Source organism: Nicotiana tabacum, chromosome 6 (assembly GCF_000715075.1).
Source record: "Nicotiana tabacum cultivar K326 chromosome 6, ASM71507v2, whole genome shotgun sequence".
Classification (NCBI taxonomy): domain Eukaryota; kingdom Viridiplantae; phylum Streptophyta; class Magnoliopsida; order Solanales; family Solanaceae; genus Nicotiana; species Nicotiana tabacum.
This window is the reverse complement of record NC_134085.1, coordinates 173,073,329-173,096,039: the sequence shown is the minus strand read 5'-3', so window position 1 is coordinate 173,096,039 and position 22,711 is coordinate 173,073,329. Positions and strand designations below refer to the sequence as shown.

The window sequence follows — 22,711 nt, the reverse complement described above, 5'->3', positions numbered from 1 at the left end:
ATAACAAATCCAATGTAATCTCGTTAGTGGAGTCTGGGGAGAATAGAGTGTACGCAAACCTTACCCCTACGTGAAGTAGGTAGAGAGACTGTTTTCGAAAGACACTCCGCTCAGGAAAGATAGAGAGGAAGCAGTAACAGCAAGCAACAACACCTAGATAAAAAGAATTCAAAATATTTTAAAAAAAATAAATCAATTTGACTAAACTTTGAAGCTAAATTGGATTAATTTAACTAAATATTTTAAAATTAAAATTTATATATTCAAAAATATACGATAAATACTATAAGTTACAATTTTTTTTCCTTTCAATATGATAAAAAGATATATTTTAAGATATTGGTTAAATTTTATATTATTTGACTCTCGTGAAATATGTCATTTAAAAAAATGTAGAAAGTACTTAAGTCCTAATATAGGATTTTGAGGGCAAGGCGAGGCCGAGACTACTTCCAACTAGGGGCATACAAAGAAAACCGGCAAACCGCACAAAACCGATAATTCGAATCAAACCGAGAATATAAATTCGACTATGGTTTGGTTTTGAAAAAAAAACGACCATAATTAGTTTGGTTTTAACTAAAATAAGTCAAACCGAAACCAAACTAACTCGGCATTACATGTATAAAATTTTTAGATATATTTAATACATAAAAGTACTTATTGTAATGTAATTTATAAATACTTCTTAAATTTTTTCATAATTTTATCTTTAAGATATTATTTCAAGGTTGGATCTAGAACTTTTGAAGGCTCCAATAAATTTTATAGCCCATAAAAGTTAGTAACTCAAATAATGCCAACGATCAACTATAGTAAAAAAATGAAATAGTCATTGAACCGATCCGATTAACCTGTTCGGACTTGACTTGACATTACCGGTTTTGATCGGTCCGGTTAATCGGTACCTAAATTCTACCCGGCACAATCCCTTCCCCGTCCCAAACCAGCCCTGCCCGGCCCCTACCTACTGGTCCGATCTGATCTAAAATCGGTCTGTGTCGGTCCGGAACCGGGTCAATCCGGCCCGTTTCACACCCTTAGAAAGAATGAATTATAATACGTGGATTAGCTTTTAGAATACTAGTAGTAAATCTTTAGAACGCACTTTGTCCATAAGTTGAGTTGGAAGATTCAACCTGCCAAAATCAACACACAATTTTCTATAATTAGTTAATTGTATAAGATAAATAATCATCGCATAAATTAACACAACATTGGATTGTACTTATTAAACTCCACAAATCAAATACTCGCGTAGTTTATGTGAAAATCTATAGGTTATCTTATGTATGATAAATATAAAGTAAGTATAATTAACTAAAAACAAAATTAACAGGCTAATCAATTCATACATTATTTTTCACATAAATAATTACGACATTTTACTCCTTGTATAGCTAATCTTCGAACTAAACCCCCACTAAATTATCATACTTAGAAAATCATGTTAAACGTTAAAATATATGAATATAGAAAAATTTGTGCTGCCCCACTGAATATAATAATTTGCAACACAATGGTCACATCCACCCCCAAAGACGGGGTAGAAGGGGGTGGAGTGGTTGGAAACCAAGGTGAGTAATCTCTGTTCAGTCCCTCTCACTTTCATCACTCTCTGCTTCAATCTTCAGAACAATGGCAACCACAATTTCTATTTCCTATTTTACCCCTACTACCCTTCTCTATTGCCTTCTCTTGTCCACTTCCCATTTCCCCATTTTAGCCATTAACATCACCCATCTCCTATCTTCATACCCTGATCTCTCCGACTTCACTAATCTCCTTTCCACCACCTCCGTCGCCGCCGATCTATATCAGCGCTCCTCCGTCACCATCCTCGCCGTACCTAACACCTTCCTCCGCTCCTCCGATCTGATAAACAACCGTCCTCCGTCGTCATCCTCCGCCAACCTCGGCGATGTCCTCCGTTACCACGTCCTCCTCGAGTACTTCTCTTGGCCGGATCTCCGCCTTATCCCCCCTACCGGAAAACTAATCACAACTCTCTTTCAGACCACAGGACGTGCTCCGGACAACTTCGGGTCCGTTAACATAACCCGTGACCCGAGTTCAAATGCCATCACTATCCACTCATCAAACTCAAACGCTACTATTATCTCTCTCGTAAAAACCCTTCCTTATAACATCTCCATCTTTACTGTTGATTCTGTTTTAATTCCAAATGGATTTAATCTAATGGCATCTGAAACCCGTCCTCCGTTAGGGCTCAATATTACAAAGACACTTATCGACGGTCACAACTTTAACGTCGCAGCGTCAATGCTGACGGCATCAGGAGTAGAACAAGAGTTTGAAGATGACGAAGGTGGTGCAGGAATAACGCTGTTTGTACCGACAGACCAAGCATTTTCGGATCTGAGGTCATCAGTGAGATTCCAATCTCTGCCGGCGGAGAAAAAAGCTGATGTGTTAAGGTTCCACGTTTTGCACTCATATTACCCGCTCGGTTCACTGCAGTCGATAGTGAACCCGGTTCAACCAACGTTAGCGACGGAGCAAAATGGAGCTGGAAGCTTCACGCTTAATATTTCTAGGGTTAATGGGTCGGTGGCTATTGATACTGGGATCGTTCAAGCGTCTGTGACTCGAACGGTGTTTGATCAGAATCCGGTGGCGATATTTGGAGTGTCCACGGTTTTGTTGCCGAGAGAATTTTTTGGTAAGAATCCAATTGAGGTGAATAAGCCAAGTGGTGCATTAGCTGGACCGCCGGAGATTTCTCTTCCGCCGGATAATTCGCCGGATATTGACGGTTCAGCTAGCCACTTGTCTTCACCGCCGGGATTAGGGAATAAAGGTACGTCGGCGGCGGCGAACAGGAAAAGTGTGGTGAGAATATTTTTGGGTTTATGGTGCATAGGATTCTATCTACTGGTAATTAATTAATTCTCAAATCGTGTAATTATTTTTTTCTGCTATTTCCATTTTTCACACGGCAAATTTAATTTTGGATGGTACCAGAAAGAAGCAATTATTCCTGCCAACGTGTTAATTTTGTCTTTATGGAAATGATTTAGGTCAGGCAATACCGATTTTTTGGCCTTTTCCTTTTCCTTTTTTTTAATCTTAATTTATGCTGTTGTAATCTGTAAAGAGCACCGTTTTATTTATTGCAATTGCTAGATGAGTATGTTTATGATTTGTGTGGGGAAAAATGCAAGTTTTGCATAGCTTTTGCATTATAGTTTAGTTTATGCTGATTAGAGAAAAAAAGTTGAGATCTTTTTGCTTTTGTAGATGTGTAAAATATGGAATCAAGCCAACCAATTCTTGGACAGGATATAATGGTTAAAATGTTTATGCAGGTCCCAATTGAGAAAATTCAGTTGAGTTTTTATTTAATGGGAGAAAGAAGAGTCCGAAACTTTTTTGATCTTTTTTTTTGGACTAAAAGCGTGTTTCTAATGCTAAAAAAAAGTTACGTAAAACGCAGTATAGTACTGTGTTTTATTTTTTTAAAAAAAGTTTTTTACTAATTCGCAGTACTATACTGCGTTTTACTTAAAAGCAATACAGCACATTTGTTTTTTTTTTGTAAAACGCAGTATAATAATGCGTTTTACCTTAAACGTACTATTATATTGCGTTTTACTCTGATTTTTGGCCCCACCAATTAACTGACATAACAATAATTTAAATACATAAAACGTAGTATTGTACTGCCTTTTACATAGAAAAATTCTACACCCCAAGCTCGGACTTGCCTTATTTAAAGGCATTTCAATTTTATGAAAATTCATTCAATACTTTACTTCAAACTTACGTTCATATTTCTCTCTTCTTCTTATCAATCATTTTTTAACAATGTCTCAAGTGCCAAAAATAAGGGTTTCACTATATTGGGGGAGTGAGGTTGTGCTAGAAAATAACTCTGTGAGGTATAGTTCACCTCCACAGTGTCATGTTAAATTGTCGCTTACTATGGAGTACGATAAATTGGTATCGTTGTTACGTACAAAAATGAGTGATAGGAGGTGTTCGGTTAACCTTAAAGTAACCGGCAGATTTCTGTATTCAGTGACTCCGTAGGGGTTTGCTTATTATTCTGAGTTTAACATCGAGGATGATAAAATTCTTAGAGATTTTTTGCGAATTCCGGATTAATACAGGGAATTTATTGTAATAAAATTATTGGAAATGTACGTCAAGATGGAAGACGTTCCCAATAATGAGGGCGTCATAGTAGGGATAACCCCCAGTCATCGGGTGGTTATTCTGGAGCAGTTTTTGCCGGACAGATTGCTGATGAAAGAGCTTGTCTTGATTTAAACTTGTCACCACCGGCGAATAAGCAGCCACAAAATAATTTTTCGACTTTATATAATCAACAAGACGACTGGTAAACTTCAATTTTACTACGCTTTAGCGATGTTAATTTTATGTTTTAATTGGATTTGTATTAACACTCATATTTTTCATAGGGGGTACCGTCCGGATATGAATTTTGCAAGTTATGACCCCGCCCCTAGTTGGAATATGTGTAGTTCTGGAATATTGGACCACGGTGGTCCATCCGGGAGTCATCACCAACAAGAAAATATTCATCATGAAACGTCAAGACAGTACGACTTGTAAGTAAAGTGATATAGTTATATCTAAAGTATTTATCTAGTTGGGTAACTTATCATTTTGTTCTTTTTGTGCAGTGAAAACGAGCTTCTTAAAGCTCCTGACCTCACACAGTTGCCCATAGACGACGTATTTACTCGTAATTTGGCAAATGCGCAGAGTCAGGAAGATGATAGTGATTATGACAACAATGCGGATGAGTCTGGGGATGACACACCCTTCCATGATGAGGGTGATGAAGAGGAGGAAGTGAATGTTGAACCTGAGCTGACGAGGGAGCATGTTCCTCCACCTCCCGCTAGACCAAGAGTGTACGAGTCCCACGTGTCATTTCATAAGCGGAATATTCCCTACCTTGATAGTTTGCCAAGCATGCCGAACGTGGATGCCCTCGCAAGGGATGATGATGAATTTCGGTCAGCGATATGGGATGAGTCTAGACTAGTTGTTCTGACAAAGGGCATGTATTTCCCCGATAAAGCTCGCCTAATTAGGGCTGTAAAAATCTACAGTATAAGAGAGTGCTGTGAGATGACGGTAAGTGAGTCAACTACGGAGAAATACAAGGTTGTATGTCGTAGAGACTTTATGGGTTGTCACTGGATGATGCGTGCCACCAAGAAGAAATCAGGTTTTTGGAAAGTGGGTAAATTTATTGGCGAGCACAGATATGAAATGGACACATATAATGAGAATCACTTCAACTTGAATGTGGACTTGATTTCTCTTGTCTTGATTCCATATTAAGAAGTGTCCATTAGGTTCAAGATTAAAGAGTGTATTACAGCCGTCCACCAGGAGTATGGTTGTACTATAACCAAAAGAAAGGCATATCTCGGTCGCAAACGTGCCTTTGAACTTATTTATGGAGACTAGGATAAGTCTTTTTCAAATCTGCCCAGGTACATGGCCGCACTGCAATACTTTAACCCCGGAACTGTTGTTGAATGGAGGCATGAGCGGAGTTCGGACAGACCCGATTATATTTTTAACTATATGTTCTGGTCATTTAAACCAGCAATTGATGGTTTTGTGCATTGTCGTCCTGTTATTTCCATAGACGATACTCATGTCTATGGAAAGTATGATATTAAGCTTTTGATTGCAGTTGCAGTTGATGCCAACGGGCAAATATTTCCACTAGCTTTTGCCATATGTGTCAACGAAAGCGAAGAGACGTGGACACTTTTTTTGAACCACTTGAAGCAGCACGTTGTCAAACAGCGTTCAGGTATTTGTCTAATATCTGATCGGCATGGTGGTATTTTAAGTTTTGTACGTCACTTGCCTGAATGGCAGGAACCATATGCATACCACCGTTACTGTGTGCGTCACCTGAAGGCCAATTTCCAGAAGAAATATCCTGACAAGGCCTTGCATGACTTAATGTGGATGGCTGCAACTGAGCACCAGCAGTGCAAATTCACGAGGTGCATGGAAGCGATCCGGCAATTAGAACCACGAACCTATACTTGGTTGATGGGGCATGAGCTTCACATATGGACATTGCATGCCGATGGCGGCAGACGATAGGGAGCCCTCACTACAAACGTGTCGGAGTCATTCAACGGCTTGTTGAAGTCTACCCGTGATCTGCCTGTCACTGCCATGGTCTGCATGACATTCAAACAGAGTGCGGAGAGGTTTGTTGAAAGGCATGCAGTTGCATCAGCATTGATGGACAGGGGTGTTCAATTTATGCCAATACCCATGAGAAGATTTGAAAGGTCCAGGAGGCGAGCACAGTGGCATTCATTTCTTCAGTACGATCATGAACGGGGTGTTTTTGAAGTTAAGGCCACTATCTGCGGACACCGTGGGAATAATCTATAGACGGTGAATGAAAATAGAAGGTTATGTTCATGTGGGAAATGGACCATATACCACATGTCGTGCGCACATGAGTTGAAATGCTTTCAATAAGTTGGATATGGGGAAACAAACTATATTGATAGGCAATACAGTGTTGTTGCATACGTAGACACGTATAGTGGGAAGTTGCAGCCATTAGGTGCTGAACATTATTGGCCGCCGGAACCTTTTAATATGGTATGTAACAAGGACTATTTGTGCAAGCTGCAAGTGCAAAAGAGAACGCGTATACGGAACCAAATGGATATTGGTGACACCGTTTATGCGCGTAAATGTGGCATATGCTCGCAAACAGGACACGACTGTCGTAAATGTCCTTTAAGTGGTGTGCGTGGCGGTGGTAATCCGGCTCCTGGTGCAAGTTCGTCGAATGTACCCAACTATCAAGGATACCCCTAGTCTTTTGTTTTGGTATTGTTTTTTGTAATACGTGTTTGTACTTGTGTATATTGCAATATATATCAAATAAAATTATGTTCCACAATCTGGAATGAGTGAAGAAAATGTTGTTTAATTGTAGGAAAATGTAATATGTAAAGTGTGGTTTGATAGTTTCATATAACAACACAAGCACTTACACTTAACTTCTACTTCAATTAAAATAAAATTTAGTACACATACATGCCAATACATGCCACTTCAATACATGTCATACATGCCACTTCAATTAAAATAAAACATTATTACAGCACAAACACAAACATAACAGTCCAACATAATAAAAATACATGAAATATGAAAAATACACTAAACACATACATGCCAATGTTTAGTGCCGGTTGCCATTTATTCTCCGCTCCAACCACTTAAATCGTTCTTCTATTTGTTCTTTTTCTTCTTCTACCTCTTTCAGTTTCGCCTTCACCTCCGCAAGTTCCCGTTTATATTTTTTTTTACGTTCCTTTTGTGCTTCACAATTCCATTGTGCTTTCCATTTTTCTTCTCCCACCTCCTTCAGTTTCGCCCTCATTTCTACAATAATTCTATCGCTTTCTCTTTGTGTTTCCCGTTGGCATAAACACATATTATGAAAAAACTGTAGTTGTTCTCTGTAGCATTCCTGATAACATGGTTCATTAACCCATTCCTCAAAATCACAAATAGGTTCACCAGGAACCTTGTATAAATGGTTCATACAACACCAGTAGCGGCGTCCAACTTCACCACCGTCCCAACAATATTGCATCGAGCATTCTTTTCCACAGTTGCACTTTGGTGGACGAAGAGGTTGAGCCATTTAATGAAATATTTGTTTTTAGTAAAAAAAACCTTACTTTTAATGAAATACTTGTTTTTACTAATTTTTTAGCACACAAAATAACTACAATGATGTCGTTATTTATAGGCGAGACAAAATACATAAAGCGTGGTATAGTACTGCGTTTTATGGAGTTGTCTTGTCGTTTTGAAAAAGCTAAAAACCATGTGAAAAAAGCTGTTTTATTGCAAAAAAATTAATATATAAATCAAGGTATAGAACTGCATTTTATGGAGTTGTCTTGTCGTTCTGAAAAGGATGAAAATCATGTGAAAAAAGCTGCTTTATTGCAGAAAAATTTATTATATAAAGCGAGGTATAGTACTGCGTTTTATGGAGTTGTCTTGTCGTTTTGGAAAAGATAAAAACTATGTGAAAAAAGCTGGTTTTTTGCAGAAAAATTCAATATAACGCGTGGTATAGTACTGCGTTTTATGGTTTTAGTTATCCTTTGTGCAGTGATGGTTTTAGTTCTATTGTTTGTTTTTGTGTTACGTTTGCAATGTTTGTGTTTCTTGTGTACTGTTTAAGTAAAATTGTTGTTCAAACGCAATTAAAATAAAAATATTGTTAAAAGATAATTGTTACCACTATTTACATAATGCATTATTTACACAAACTAAAAACATAAGTAAATCAGTGAGTCTCGCAGCCTGTGTGCTTCAGTGCTGCTGCCGGCCTAAGTTGCATCCCCTGCCGCCCGGGTACACTATCTGGATCGTCGTCATCAAGCCGCCTTTTTATGTGAGGATGTGCAGCAGCATCGACACCACAGCTGGCAGGATTAGAAGAATATGTTGTCGGTCCGTCAGCAACCTACAAAACAAGTAGTAATATTAGCATGTGAAAAAGTATATTTGTATTGTATGTGTTGAGTCAAAAAATATTTTCTCACCGTGGTCTCGTCGGCCGCCTGAGTATATGCATCTGTGGTGTCCTCATCAAAGCATGTAGTGGCCTCAAAGATGGGCTGGGACAAAACCTACATAAGAAAGTTAAAAATTAATTAAAGTCAGCTCATTATGGAAAAGAAAACAAATTGAAATTTTAAAGTAATACAAACATACCTGCGCCTGTGGTAGATCCGTATCAACCGCCGGGGATGAGGCATAACTCTACCTGCGCCCGCCATTCACGTCCCGGGTGGGTCGATCCTCAGCTGCGGTAGATGGGCATGCAAAGTACTGGTCTACATCACTGTCGAATGTACCCGTGATCAACAATGCTCCTGACGGGGTAACCTGCGATGCTGGCAGAGATAGCTGAAGGCTGTACGAAGGCATGCTGCTGGAAGGCTCATCTACCGAGGTATATAACCCGATTGATCATCTCCAAGCGTCTCAACTCCAAAGTCTTCATCATGTCCCTCAACAGGTGGGTCGACAGGTGCCTCAATACCCCCTTGCTGGGGACCACCTCCTCGCCATCCCCCGCGACCCCGTGGGGCACCCCTTCCTCGGTCCCTACCCCTTCCTCATGGGACACCCCTACCCCGATGGTAGTCCTCTGGCGCCGCATACTGAGCCTCGTGGTCCAACCTCGTGGCATCTCTCGCCTGAAACAGGGTTCGAAGAGCCAACTGTGCCACCTGCCGGCCATAGTCAATGACTGCAGGGATGTCGGTATGCTGCTGCATCTCCTATCCCAACTGGTAGAGGTGATGATGCCCAATAGCCTGTGAAACATTTAAAATATTAATTAAATAACGCTATATCACAATTATACGATATTAATAAGCCAAAAAACATACCAGTGCCTCGTACCTCCCGGCGTATGGTCTGTAGCGCTCGCCAAGTACATGAATGGGGTTCTGATAATCAGTCGGGTGTGACGGCGGTACCATGATGCATACAGATAAATAGTGGCCTCCTGGGTAAATGTAGGTGCTGGCGGAATACGGTCAGCTCGCTGCTCCTCCCAAATATGGACCTATTGCTCTAGCCATCCCATATATATATCGTCCAGCCTGGCACGGTCATCCCACTGATAGTGTGTAGCCACCCATCTAGGATCCCCCGGTATAGGTTGGGGACGGTGAAACTGGCGAAGCACACGCTCGGTGGCATGATACTCAACTATATCGAAGAAGATCATCGGGACGGAGGTGTTCCAAAGTAGTCGATCGACTGAGCAATAAACGGACAGCTGAGCTAGCAACTCGTCGTTGTATGGCGTCCAGATGAACTATCAAATAATAACATAAAAGTGAGTATGCGCAACACAACTCAATTCAAAACAAGTAAGTGTAGGTACATATTTACCTGTCCGTCCACCAGCATATCTAGCACATCCCTGATAAGGGGGAGATTATGATGAGCATCGGTCCCTCAGTAGTTCCCACGCCGGAGAATCCACCTAGAAGCTAGAGGGAGAAACGGATAAGCCTCATCGGGCGCAAGTGGTGGTATAGGTAGCTGCAACGGCATGATCCGCTGCCAGGCCCAAACCTAAGATAAAAGGTTGATGTAAAATTTATGAGTCATTTCGACCATACAGAATTCGGAATAATGAACAGAGTATTCGAAAATGTTGTCACCTGTAGGAGGGGCAGAAAATCACATATGTCCACCGTTGGGCCCATGCTCGACCGACACATGCTCCTATACATGTATGCGAGAACAGCAGCACCCCAGCTATACTGGGGTAAATCATCCAGCTGTTGAAGATGATGGAGAAAGCGCATACTCACGAGACTCCCCGAAGTGTTCGGGAACAAGACACAACCGAAAAACAGGAGCAGCGCCAACCTCATGTACATCTCAATATGGAGATCCTCCGTCTCATTGGTAATGTCTGGGTGCAAAACAGCCATATGATCTCTGATGGCTGACAAAGTAATGCGACTGTCCCCAGCGTCACCCTGAGGTCTATAACCAGTAAAATTCCCCATCATATCCAAAAATTGTGCACGCGTCATGGATCTAATGTACTAGGGCAGTGCCACGGCCCATCCATCTATGCACAGCCCGTATAAAACCTGAACATCCTCCAACGTGATAGTGGCATCTCTAGTGGGCAAGTGAAAATTGTGTGTCTCCGGTCGCCACCGCTCTACCAAGGCCGTGATGAGAGACCAATCAAGCTGCATCCGTCCAAGCTCAAAAATCGTATAGAAGCTCGTAGCCTGTAGGCGCGCGACTACGCGGGCATGGAAAGGATGCTCCACGATGAACTCCCACAAATCGTCAGGTCTCCTGAGGTGGAGAGCCTGCATCGATAGCTATCCCTCTCATACAAAGGAAGACCTATGGTCGCCCTGCAACACTAGTAGCTGATCCTCGGCAGGTCCAGGATGCGCAGGCGGAGGAAAGTCCATGTCGTCTACTATAATTTAAACAAAATTAATTGTGTGTGTTAGTTTAAGGAATTAAATAATTAATTATGTTTAATATTGGACTGAATAATTATGTATGGGTTCCATGCTCGATATTTGAGGCCCGGTAGCACCAAGTTATCCTTAATTATTATGCTTGTCAATTTCAACATTTTTAGAATTTTGCTAGTTTAATGAATTAAATTAAAAATTATTGAATTGGACTGAATAATTATATATGGGTTCCAGGCTCGATATTTGAGGCCCGGTAGCACCAAGTTATTCTTAATTATTATGCGTGATTAAATAATTAATTATATTTAATATTGGACTGAATAATTATGTATGGGTCCAGTCTCGATATTTGAGGCCCGGTAGCACCAAGTTATCCTTAATTATTATGCGTGTCAATTTCAACATTTTTAGAATTTTGCTAGTTTAATGAATTAAATAAAAAATTATTGAATTGGACTGAATAATTATGTATGGGTTCCATGCTCGATATTTGAGGCCCGGTAGCACCAAGTTATCCTTAATTATTATACGTGATTAAATAATTAATTATGTTTAATATTGGACTGAATAATTATGTATGGGTTCCAGGTTCGATATTTGAGGTCTGGTAGCACCAAGTTATTCTTAATTATTATGCGTGTCAATTTCAACTTTTTTAGAATTTTGCTAGTTTAAGGAGTTAAATAATTAATTATGTTTAATATTGGACTGAATAATTATGTATGGGTTCCAGGCTCGATATTTGAGGCCCGGTAGCACCAAGTTATCCTTAATTATTATGCTTGTCAATTTCAATATTTTTAGAATTTTGCTAGTTTAATGAATTAAATTAAAAATTATTGAATTGGACTGAATAATTATGTATGGGTTCCAGGCTCGATATTTGAGGCCCAGTAGCACCAAGTTATCCTTAATTATTATGCGTAATTAAATAATTAATTATGTTTAATATTGGATTGAATAATTATGTATGGGTTCCAGGCTCGATATTTGAGGCCCGGTAACACCAAGTTATCCTTAATTATTATGCGTGTCAATTTTAACTTTTTTAGAATTTTGCTAGTTTAAGGAATTAAATAATTAATTATGTTTAATATTTGACTGAATAATTATGTATGGGTTCCAGGCTCGATATTTGAGTTAATTTTACAACATATATTAATTTGTTACTTTTGTAAATTTATTGTTATAAATTAAATAATTAATTTTGTAAAGTGTAATTGGATAGAGTTTGCAGTTACTACATACTTAAACTACATAGACTCTACGCTAAAAGGTTCTATATGTTACTACGCTAAAAGGCTCTATATTTTACTATGCTAAAAGAGGCTATATTTTACTACACTAAAAGGCTCTACATTTTACTACGCTAAAAGGCTATTTATTTTACTACGCTAAAAGGTCACTATTACATATAAAAATAACTAACATAAAATATAAATATGAACAACAAACAAAATAAATAATATTAATTTTTTAACAATACAAATAATTTATCAAATTTTAACAATTTTTTGTACCAAAGTTAATAAATCAATCCGGATATAAATAAGATACAAATTTAAACACAAACATAACACAAATTAACATGGAAACACATTAAACAATACAAATATGCATGTATTATACGAGTTTCGACATAAACAAAATCGAAATACCTCGATTTAAGTTTTTTGAATTTGATTGAAATCGAATTTTTGCACCCGAAAGAAGGAATCCAAAGTTTGTCTTGTGTGTGGGACCTACACTCTTTGCTCTTTAGGTGACGGGTGGGGCCCAAAATTTTTTTATTTACTTTTACGCGGGGGAGGGGGGAGCAGAATCCGAAATTTTTTAATGGGGTTCGTCGGTTCTGTGGTCCAAGGTAGAAGAAGGGGTTTTATTTTATTAAAGCAATTCGCAATATTATACTGTATTTTAGTTAAAACGCAGTATAATACTGCGAATTGCTTTAATAAAATAAAGTTGGGCCCAGATTTTAAGTAAAACGCAGTATAGTACTGCGAATTAGTAAAAAATATTTAAAATAATACACAATACTATACTGCGTTTTACTTTAACGGAAAGTTGGTCGTTAAAGTAAAATGCAGTATAGTACTATGTTTTACGTAATTACGTAATCTTTTTTTTAACATTAGAAATGTGTTTTTTGTCCAAAAAAGCATCAAAAAAGTTTCGGACTCGGCGAAAGAGCGTTAATTTTGAGTAAATATATTTTACATTTGTCATAATCTATGTAATATTAAAGCCTAATGCAACACTGATATAAGAATTTTGTTTTCATCCAAAATGATATGAGATTGACCAGTCTTTTGCTGAAATATCGGATCTTTAACGGAAAATACCAATATTAGATTATTCTTTATTTTGTTAGATAATCACCCAAAGAAGGAAAAAGTACATTTCTTTGGAGGTGTTGGAAAATGTACAGAAATTATTATAGGAACTTTAATGTGGAAATGTACTTATCTGTCACCACCCAGGTGTATTCAATGTTCACTTGATGAACTCAGCAGTACACCATTAACCAAAAAAAAAAAAAAAACTCAGCAGTACACTACCCAAGAATAGAAGCCATTAAGGTCATTTTATACTCAATTTGAATCATTTGATTATGGCTATCTCAAAGATATATGTTTTGTCTTTGTCATAATAAGGTCATTATAGACAATTAAATACATTAAATGCTACGTTACATAATTATTGTAATTTAATACAGATTCTCTAACGTTTTTAGTATTTAATGCTTATTAAATAATGTATATGTACTCTCTTGTATTGTCAGATTCATTCTCCTTGATTTTTGGGTATAAATAGGTACGAGCGTTGAGCCTTTTGAATAACTGCTCGTGCCTCTACTTGTACCCCTGCGCGTATCTATTGCAACTCGTGTCTCTTTGCCAATCATCACTCTTTGACCAGCCTTCGTGTCATGACACGTCATCTTCCAATCACTTCAATATATAAACTCAATTTTCCCAATACAGATAGTCCCTCCACTTGCCATTTATTCATCAATTGAATATTTGGGAAGTGAATTTTATTAAAGCGGGAATATTTGCCGCCATTAACGCTATGATAGAATCGACGCTTCAATTGTCACTTCCATTTAATGCTTATCGCACATGGCACCCTTTTATTGGCTCTGCAACTTTGCAGCGCTTTTTAAGGCTTTTTTATGGCTTCACTAATCACGAAGCGACAGTTCTCATTATGACCTTTCCATCATTGCACCTTTTCCTTTGACGGTTGCTTCTTAGTATAAATATAGTTTTCGTCTTTATCCTTATCACATAAAGTTCTCTAAATATTCAATTCTTGAATTTTTGTTTGCTTCTTCTTCGTGCTATCATGTCTTCATCAAACCCTAACCCTAGAAGAGTCCCCATAGTTGATAACTTTCCTCTTGCCCCTAGCAGGAGTAGAAGAGGAGGTAGACTTCGTAATTTAGGGTCTTCTTCTATACGTGGTTCTTCTCTTCCTTCATCTAGTTCCAGTCCTTCTTTTAGAACCAGCGGTTCTTTCTCACAAAGATCTTCTTCTAGGGGTAAGGAACCCGTTAAACCTATTTGTGAACCTACAGTAGAAGAAATAGTTCTTGCGGAACTATCTTTCTACAATGATAGGGAGTCCCTTAGAAATCAAGTATCCTCTTTAGATCGTGCTGATATCTATCCAACTCAGATCACAGAGGGTCTGATTTCTTTAGTTCGTAAAGACTGTCATTGGAGTCATGACTTCCCTATCATAATTCCCAACGCGAATTAAAGAATCACCTCTTATTTAATTGGATTTTCCTTTGTTTATACATACCCTTTCATATTAGGATTCAAACCTGCTATTGATCCTGTTATTCTCGAATTCTGTAATTTTTTTTATGTTTGCTTAAGTCAAATTGGCCCTTTAGTGTGGAGGGTTGTTGCCTGTTTGAGGCACTTGACTAACATGGTTGGTGTGCCTTTCACTTTTGCTCATTTAATTCACCTTTACTCTCTCGGACTTTTCCGCCAAGGTGTTTTTACTTTAGTAGCAAGGAGCAAAAGAGTTCTGGTTAGTCCAGAAGATGACAGAGACCGTGGCTGGTATCCAGGTTTGTTGCTGCCCCCACTGTTGGTTTAGTGGGTGATGAAAATGTTCCCTTCCCCGAGAAGTGGAATTTTACACATGAGTTTTCTTTTTTAATAACTTTCTCGTACCTTTTTCTTCAATTTTGATGATCATTATTCTCATTTTCCTTTTCTTTTTCGGCAACCATGGGAATTGTTGAGGAAATTCCCAATTTTCGTGGTTGGGTAGGAAAGTTATTGAATACAGCCCCAATAGAGGGTAGATCTTGGAAGAATCTTTTCCAACGATTTGGTTGGAAAGTGAAAACTCATGGTAAGAGTTTTTTTATTTTTTATTTAACTCTTTATTGTTTTTCCCAGAACTTATTTTAATCCTTCTTTTTATCAGGATTGTTGTCAGAAGGATTAGTGCTGAGGTGGTCGTGGCTTCCCGTATTTCTTTGGAAAGAGGCCAAGATATAATCTTGGGTTCTTTATCGAAAAGGAAAGCTGCTAGTGACCAAGACTCTGAAGAAGAGGAAGATGGGGGTTCCTTGGTAAAAAGGCCACGAGCTTGTAGTCGAATCATTTCTGGTGATGAAGCATCCCCCCTCGTTCTGCTCCTCTTACCGAGTCTATTGAAGCCCCGGTGATGATCCCTGATGATGAAGTTACCGTTGCTGCTCATGATTCAGTTGAGCAACTTTTTAACCGCGAGTTTGGTGGTGAAAATCTAGGTCTGATTTTTAATGAAACACCTCTTGCTTCTTTTTCTACTCTCATTCCTGTGATTCCTCATTTGCTGGTCGTGGTTGTTACCGTTCCTCCCCAGGCTATTATGACTGCTTCCACAGTTCCTCTCTTGACTACTCCTCCTTCAGTTGCTCCTTACACAGAAGTTGGTTCTTCAAATAGGAGTGGTGCTATGAGGCGAGTTACCTCCCCCTTTTTTAGGTCAATCTAATTGGCACGGAGATGATAAAAAGGGTTACCCTCTCACAGCAATTAGTGCGTGACTACCAAGTGGAGGCAGATAATTGGAAGGAATAGTGTGAAAGTCTTCAGATCAACGTGAAAACTTTAGAAGAAAGTAAAAGTACCTTAGAGCAGCAGGTACGGGCTTTGACTTCAGAGTTGGCAGTTGAAAAAACTTCTTCAAATCAAGCAGATAAGGAAAAGGCTCGTTTGGAAACCTCATTTTCTAAGCAATTGTCCAAGGCAAGTGAAGAAATTAGAGAGTTGAGGACTCTCTTGGGTGAAAAAGAAGCATATGTTGGTGAACTTGTGCAATTTGACTCAAACTCAAGAAGACCTCCGGTTATCTTTTGATAAGGTTTGTTCTTTAGAAAATTCTCACGCTTCTCTTCAAGCTTCTTATGAATCTGCCTTGGCTGAAAATGAAAAGTTAAGAAATAAAATTGCTGACAGGGAAAGAGATTACGAGATCCTTGAAGATAAAACTTTCATTGAAGTGAGTTGGGCGTTTTTAAATTCTCGCCATGATACCTTCTTTGAAGTTAGCCAGGAGAATTTAACTTGGAATCTGAGTTAGCCAAGATCAAAGAGACTATTGATAAGACTCAGTAGAACCAAGATTTTTCTTCTCCCGTGGCTAAAGTTTCTGAAAATGTTGAGGATGATACGGGTATCCCCACTCCTTCAAGTCAAGTTGAACCTGCTGCTATTGATGTCCCTGCTTCAGTTCCTTCATCTTCTTAGTGAAAAGTTTATGTTGTTTGAATTCCTTTGTGTTTTTTTTCTTTTGGTGGTATGTGATTGTGACCCTTGGTCTTTTTAAGGTTTGTTGAAAACGTTAAGTCCCAAGACCTTTTATGGGGCACTTTATATAAACAACTTTTGGTTTATGACTAAGTTCATACTTAGTCTAAATTTTTTAATATTAAGAAGTTTTCGTTGTTGTTTGAACTTTTTGTTTGTTCTTGCTTTTATTTTAAAGGATTTACTGAATAACTTGCATTTTTATTCTTCAAAAATGCTTCTGTTAACTTCATGAATACTTGAATTAATCATGAATTTTATAAAAGAGGACCCTTTTATATTCGACACTTAATGAAGAAGACGTCTCAACTTCATAATGGTGTTAATGTACGATAAAAGAAATAGGAATAATTGTTTTTTGGAATAACTTCGACAAGATTTTATTTGAACTTTGTCAAGTTTTAAATAACACTTTACATGTATTTAAATTACTTCTATAACTTTCTCGTAACTGTTTTCCTTACAACAGATTTTAAAAAAGAGTAATGAATACAAGGTTTTTACTTATAACCCGTTTCAGTACATTGCATTTACCCTAACTATGATAAGGTTTTTCTTTGGCCTTAGCTTATGACTTTGATCTGCACTTGACTCACTCAATGAGTAAACTTCTTAGGCTTGAACTTTTATTATTTTCCAATCTTCTTTGCCTTCTTTATACACATGTCTATGTATATTATATAGTCCCCCAAGTGTTTGAGCTTTGAAGTATGAAATCTCGAGCACTTAATTGTTCCTCTCATTTGGTCCTTTCCCTGAAAAGGAAAAAACACACGGGGCTCGGAGGTGCGATTATAGATGAAGATTGTTCCTCTCATTTGGTCCTTTCCCTGAAAAGGAAAAACACACGGGGCTCGGAAGTGCGATTATAGATGAAGACTGCTTAACTCGTCTGAATATCTATCAGAATAGTTGTAACCCTAGACCAGGAATTTTAATTTATTCCACGTGCCTTGCAGGTCGTGATTCATCATTTAGTACGGGTTAGCTTTTTGCCTATCATCTAAAATCGTTAGTAAAATTTTAACAATTCAAAAATAAAATTTTAAAATATGGATACCTGACCGTGGGTTTTTCTTAGAAATAGTATCTCTTCAGGTGAACGGCATTCCAGTGTGAAGGTAGTATCTTGCCATCCATCGTTTCCAGTTCGTATGCTCCTTTTGCGATACCATGAATCATGTAGGGTCCTTCCCAGGTTGGACTCAATTTTCCCGCATTAGCCGCCTTCGTAGATTGAAAAAAAAATTGAGCACGAAGTCCCCAATCTTGAAGTATCTTAAACGTGCTTTTCAATTGTAGTATCGTTCCATGACCTGCTTTCATGCTGCTATTCTTATTAATACAGCTTCCCTTTTTCCTTCAAGTAGATCAAGGTTTATGCGCATTTCTTCGTCATTGTATTCTTCTGACGCTTGTGTAAACCTCGTGCTTGGCTCTCCTATCTCAACTGGAATTAAGGCTTCAGCTCCATAAACCAATGAGAATGGTGTTTCTCCCGTACTTGTTTTTGTTGTTGTGCGGTATGCCCATAAAATACCAGGTAGCAATTCTGGCCAATTACCTTCCTCCAAACGCTTCTTTAAATTGTTGATAATGACTTTGTTTGTTGACTCAGCTTGTCCATTACCCACCGGATGATAAGGTGTGGATGTAATCCTTTTGATCTGCCAACTTTGAAAAAACTCTGTGATTTGTGCGCCTATAAATTGAGGGTCATTATCACACACGATTTCCTTTGGCACACCGAATTGACATATGATATTTCGCCAAATGAAATCTCTAACTTCTTTTTCTCGCACCTATTTGAATGCTCCTGCTTCCACCCATTTAGTAAAATACTCAGTGAGTACAAGCAAGAATTTTACCTTTCCTTTTGCTTGTGGTAGTGGTCCCACGATATCCATCCCTCATTTCATAAATGGCCATGGTGCAATAACCGGATGTAACAACTCTGCAGGTCTATGCATGTTATTACCGCATCTTTGGCATTTATCACATTTAGCCATGAAATTTTCCGCGTCTTCTTCCATTTTAGGCCAATAATAACCTTCCCTAATCATGGTTCTTACCAATGATCTTCCTCCGGCGTGATTCCCACAATGCCCCTCGTGTATTTCTCTCATTACATATTCTGTCTGTGAAGGCCCGAGGCACCTTGCTAAGGGACCACCGAACATTTTTCGATAAAGATTGCCTTGCTTTAAACAATATCAAGCAGCCTTTTTTCCAAGCGCGTGAGCTTTTTTCTTGTCTTCAGGGACGGTTCCATACTGCAAAAAAGCAACAATATCGTTCCTCCAATCTCAGGTTAAGTTATTAAAATTTACCTCATTTTTTTCTGGATCAAGTACTGAATGAAACAAATGAATTACGGAAGCATTTTCATTGCTTTCCAAGTCTGCTGCAGATGCGAGATTAGCTAGGGCGTCCACCTCGACATTTTCATCTCTTGGTATTTGCATAACTTTCCAGATTTGGAATTGCCTGATCAGATCCAGTACCTTTTCTAAGTACTGTTGCATCCGTGCTTCCCTAACTGTATAAGTCCCCAACATTTGATTAACTACGAGCTGCGAATCGTTTTTGATTACAATCTGATTAATGTCGAGTTCTCGCGCTAGTTCTAAACCTGCAATCACAGCTTCATACTCTGCCTCATTGTTAGTTATAGAATGACATTTAATGGCTTGTCGAATGGTTTCACCCGTAGGTGGTACCAAAACAATTCCTAAGCCTGCACCCTTCACATTAGTTGAACCATCAGTAAATAAAGTCCAAATTCCCGGATTAGATCCGTTGAACACCTGTAATTCTTTTTCTGCTTCCAATTGCATTCCTTGGCTAAAATCAGCCACAAAATTTGCTAACACTTGAGATTTTATCGCGGTTCTAGGCTGGTATGTGATGTCATATTCACTTAATTCTATAGCTCATTTGGCTAACCTACCTGACAACTCATGTTTATGTAACATATTGCGTAATGGATAAGCAGTTACTACATCAATAGGGTGACATTGAAAATAAGGCCTTAATTTTCTAGATGCCATGATTAATGCAAGTGCAAGCTTTTCTAATTGAGGATATTGCGTCTCCGCATCTAATAAAGTTTTGCTGACATAATAAATCGGAGATTGTTTACCTTGATCTTCACGAACTAACACAGCATTTACCGCTACTTTGGAGACAGCAAGATAGATGAGCAATCTTTTCCCAACTTTTGGTTTTACGAGCAATGACGGATTTGATAAGTATGTCTTCAAATTTTTGAGCGCCTGTTGACATTCCTCAGTCCATTCGAACTGATCTTGCTTTTTAAGAGCTGAAAAGAATTTAAAGCATCTTTCTAATGATTTGGAAATGAATCTCTCCAAGGCTGCAATTCTTCATGTCAACCTCTGCGCTTCTTTTTTACTTGTAAGCATGCCAGAGATCACTTCAATGGCTTTAATCTGTGCGGGATTCACTTCAATACCACGATTAGAAACAAGAAAACCCAAAAATTTACCTGATGCAACACCGAATGCACATTTCTCAGGATTTAATTTCATATTGAATTTTCGCAAGATCTTAAACGTATCAGACAAGTGTGATATATGATCCCCTGAATGTTGAGTTTTAACGAGCATATCGTCTATATAGACCTCCATAGTTTTCCCCAAATGTTCTTGAAACATTTTGGTCACTAGTCTTTGATATATTGCACCAGCATTTTTTAGACCAAAAGGCATTACTTTATAACAGTAAGTCTCCCTGTCTGTTATAAATGAAGTTTTTTCTTCATCTGTAGGATCTATTTTGATCTAGTTGTATCCTGAATACGCATCTAAAAAGCTTAACAACTCATGCCCTGCAGTAGCATCAATTAGTTGATCTATATGTGGTAATGGAAAAGAATCTTTAGGACGAACTTTGTTAAGGTCTGTGTAATCTACACAAACACCCCATTTACCATTCTTTTTTGGTACCACAACAGTATTGGCTAACCAGTTAGGATACTTTACCTCGCGGATAGACCCAATTTTTAGTAATTTTTGGACCTCATCTTGAATCACCTGATTTTTGAAAATTCCTTGCTTTCTCTTCTTTTGTTTGACAGGCGGATATGATGGGTCTTCATTTAATTTGTGAGTCATTACCCCCGGTGGTATTCCTGTCATATCAGAATAGGACCAAGCAAAACAATCCACGTTAGTTTTCAAAAATTCAATCAACTTACCTTTCATGTCCTGGCTTAGATTGGCCCCTACGTAGACTTTCCTTTCAGGTCATTGTGTGAATAACATTACAGCCTCCAGTTCTTCAATTATTGTTTTGATATTTTTGTTGTCCTCTGGTTCTTGAATGGCATCAGGCCTTGAGTCCACATTTATTCGCCCTTGTTCAGTTGAGGTTTGTGTTGTGGTACCCTCAACTGGATTTTGTAACTACTATTTTTCTTTGTTTCTCGTACTTGAATCTGTTACAGAGTTGATTCTCCTAGATGTCTGTTGATCCCCACGGATTTGACATACTCCCCATGGTGATGGAAATTTAATTACTTGGTGTAAGGTCGACGAAACGACATCCATCTCGTGGATCCATGGTCTTCCGAGAATCATATTGTAAGTCATCTCCATATCTACCACCTGAAACTTTGTATCCTTGACAACTCCTTCTGCGAATGTAGTAAGTATTACCTCTCCTTTTGTCACGACACTAGAATTGTCGAATCTAGATATAATATGCGCCTTTGGTATTAATTTATCTTCGGCTTGCATCTCACGTAATACTCTTAACAGAATAATGTTCACGGAACTACCTAGATCAATCAAAACTCGTTTCACATTAGTATCATGTACAAGTAGAGATATTACAAGTGCATCATTATGTGGAGATAATACGTCATCCGCATCTGCATCATCAAACGTAATACTTTCTTCTTCTAAAGCATGTCGCACCCACTTCCCGTGGGCAATTGTGACTTTGAAAATTTTATTGGATGTTGTGCATGTTACACCATTGATGTCTTCACCTCCGCTTATAACATTAACGGTCCTTTTGGGAGAAGGTGGTTTAGGGGGCTCCTGCCTATTCTTCATGTATGCTTGCTTACCTATCTAACTGAATAATTCGGTGAGATACCCTTTGTAAGCACGTGATTTTTGCCCTACATGAGAATTACTCCCAAAAAAATGCAAAATAAAATGATTTTCCTTGGTGTGTAATTTTGAGCAATTTTTGTGACATTTTGGATTATTATTTGTATTTGTCTGTGTTTGTTTATTTGTTAAATTAATAAAAAATACAAAAATATGTCGCATTTTGCATGTAGGATTTAATTCTACAATTTGTTAGTAATTAAGTTTGTTTACAAAAAATGAAAATTACAAAAATAGGCATCTTTTTTATTTTTAGCATTTAATGTCCAAATATATAATTTTATGTTTAATTATTACTTAATTATGCGTTAATTGTTATTGGTAGTTAATTTGCGCTTTTATAATTTAATTTAGTTCTTAATAATAATTTAAGTACTTTTATAATTTAGTTTTAGAAAATAAAAGAAGAAAAAATAACAAAAATACAAAGAAAAATCGGATTGGCCATTTCTTCAAATTTCAACCTCAGGCCCAAATAGTTGCCCAATCTTCCCCATGACCCAGTCCACTTCAGACCGGGTCGACCCGGTCCGCCCCATTAACCCAAATACCCAACACCCTTCTTCATTTTTCAAAACACAAAACAAAAACAAAAAAAACAAAACAAAAACCCTAAAAAACCTAAAACTAACTACCCGCCCCCCTCCATCTTCTTTCTCTCCCAAAACCTTCATCCCAAGCCATCCATGGCTGC

The 22,711-nt window shown here is 38.1% G+C and overlaps 1 protein-coding gene across 1 annotated transcript; it reads left to right on the top strand.

Moving 5' to 3' along the window:
- Window positions 1–1,297: 1,297 nt before the first annotated feature.
- Window positions 1,298–3,192, top strand: LOC107759994 (fasciclin-like arabinogalactan protein 4). The gene has a single exon (XM_016578013.2). The coding sequence runs from the start codon at window positions 1,639–1,641 to the stop codon at window positions 2,908–2,910; it is 1,272 nt and encodes a 423-aa protein (XP_016433499.1). The 5' UTR covers window positions 1,298–1,638; the 3' UTR covers window positions 2,911–3,192.
- The last annotated feature ends 19,519 nt before the right edge of the window (window positions 3,193–22,711 follow it).

Coding starts and splice junctions, on each gene's coding strand:
- LOC107759994 (XM_016578013.2), top strand. CDS start 1,639: ATGGCAACCACAATTTCTATTTCCTATTTTACCCCTACTACCCTTCTC.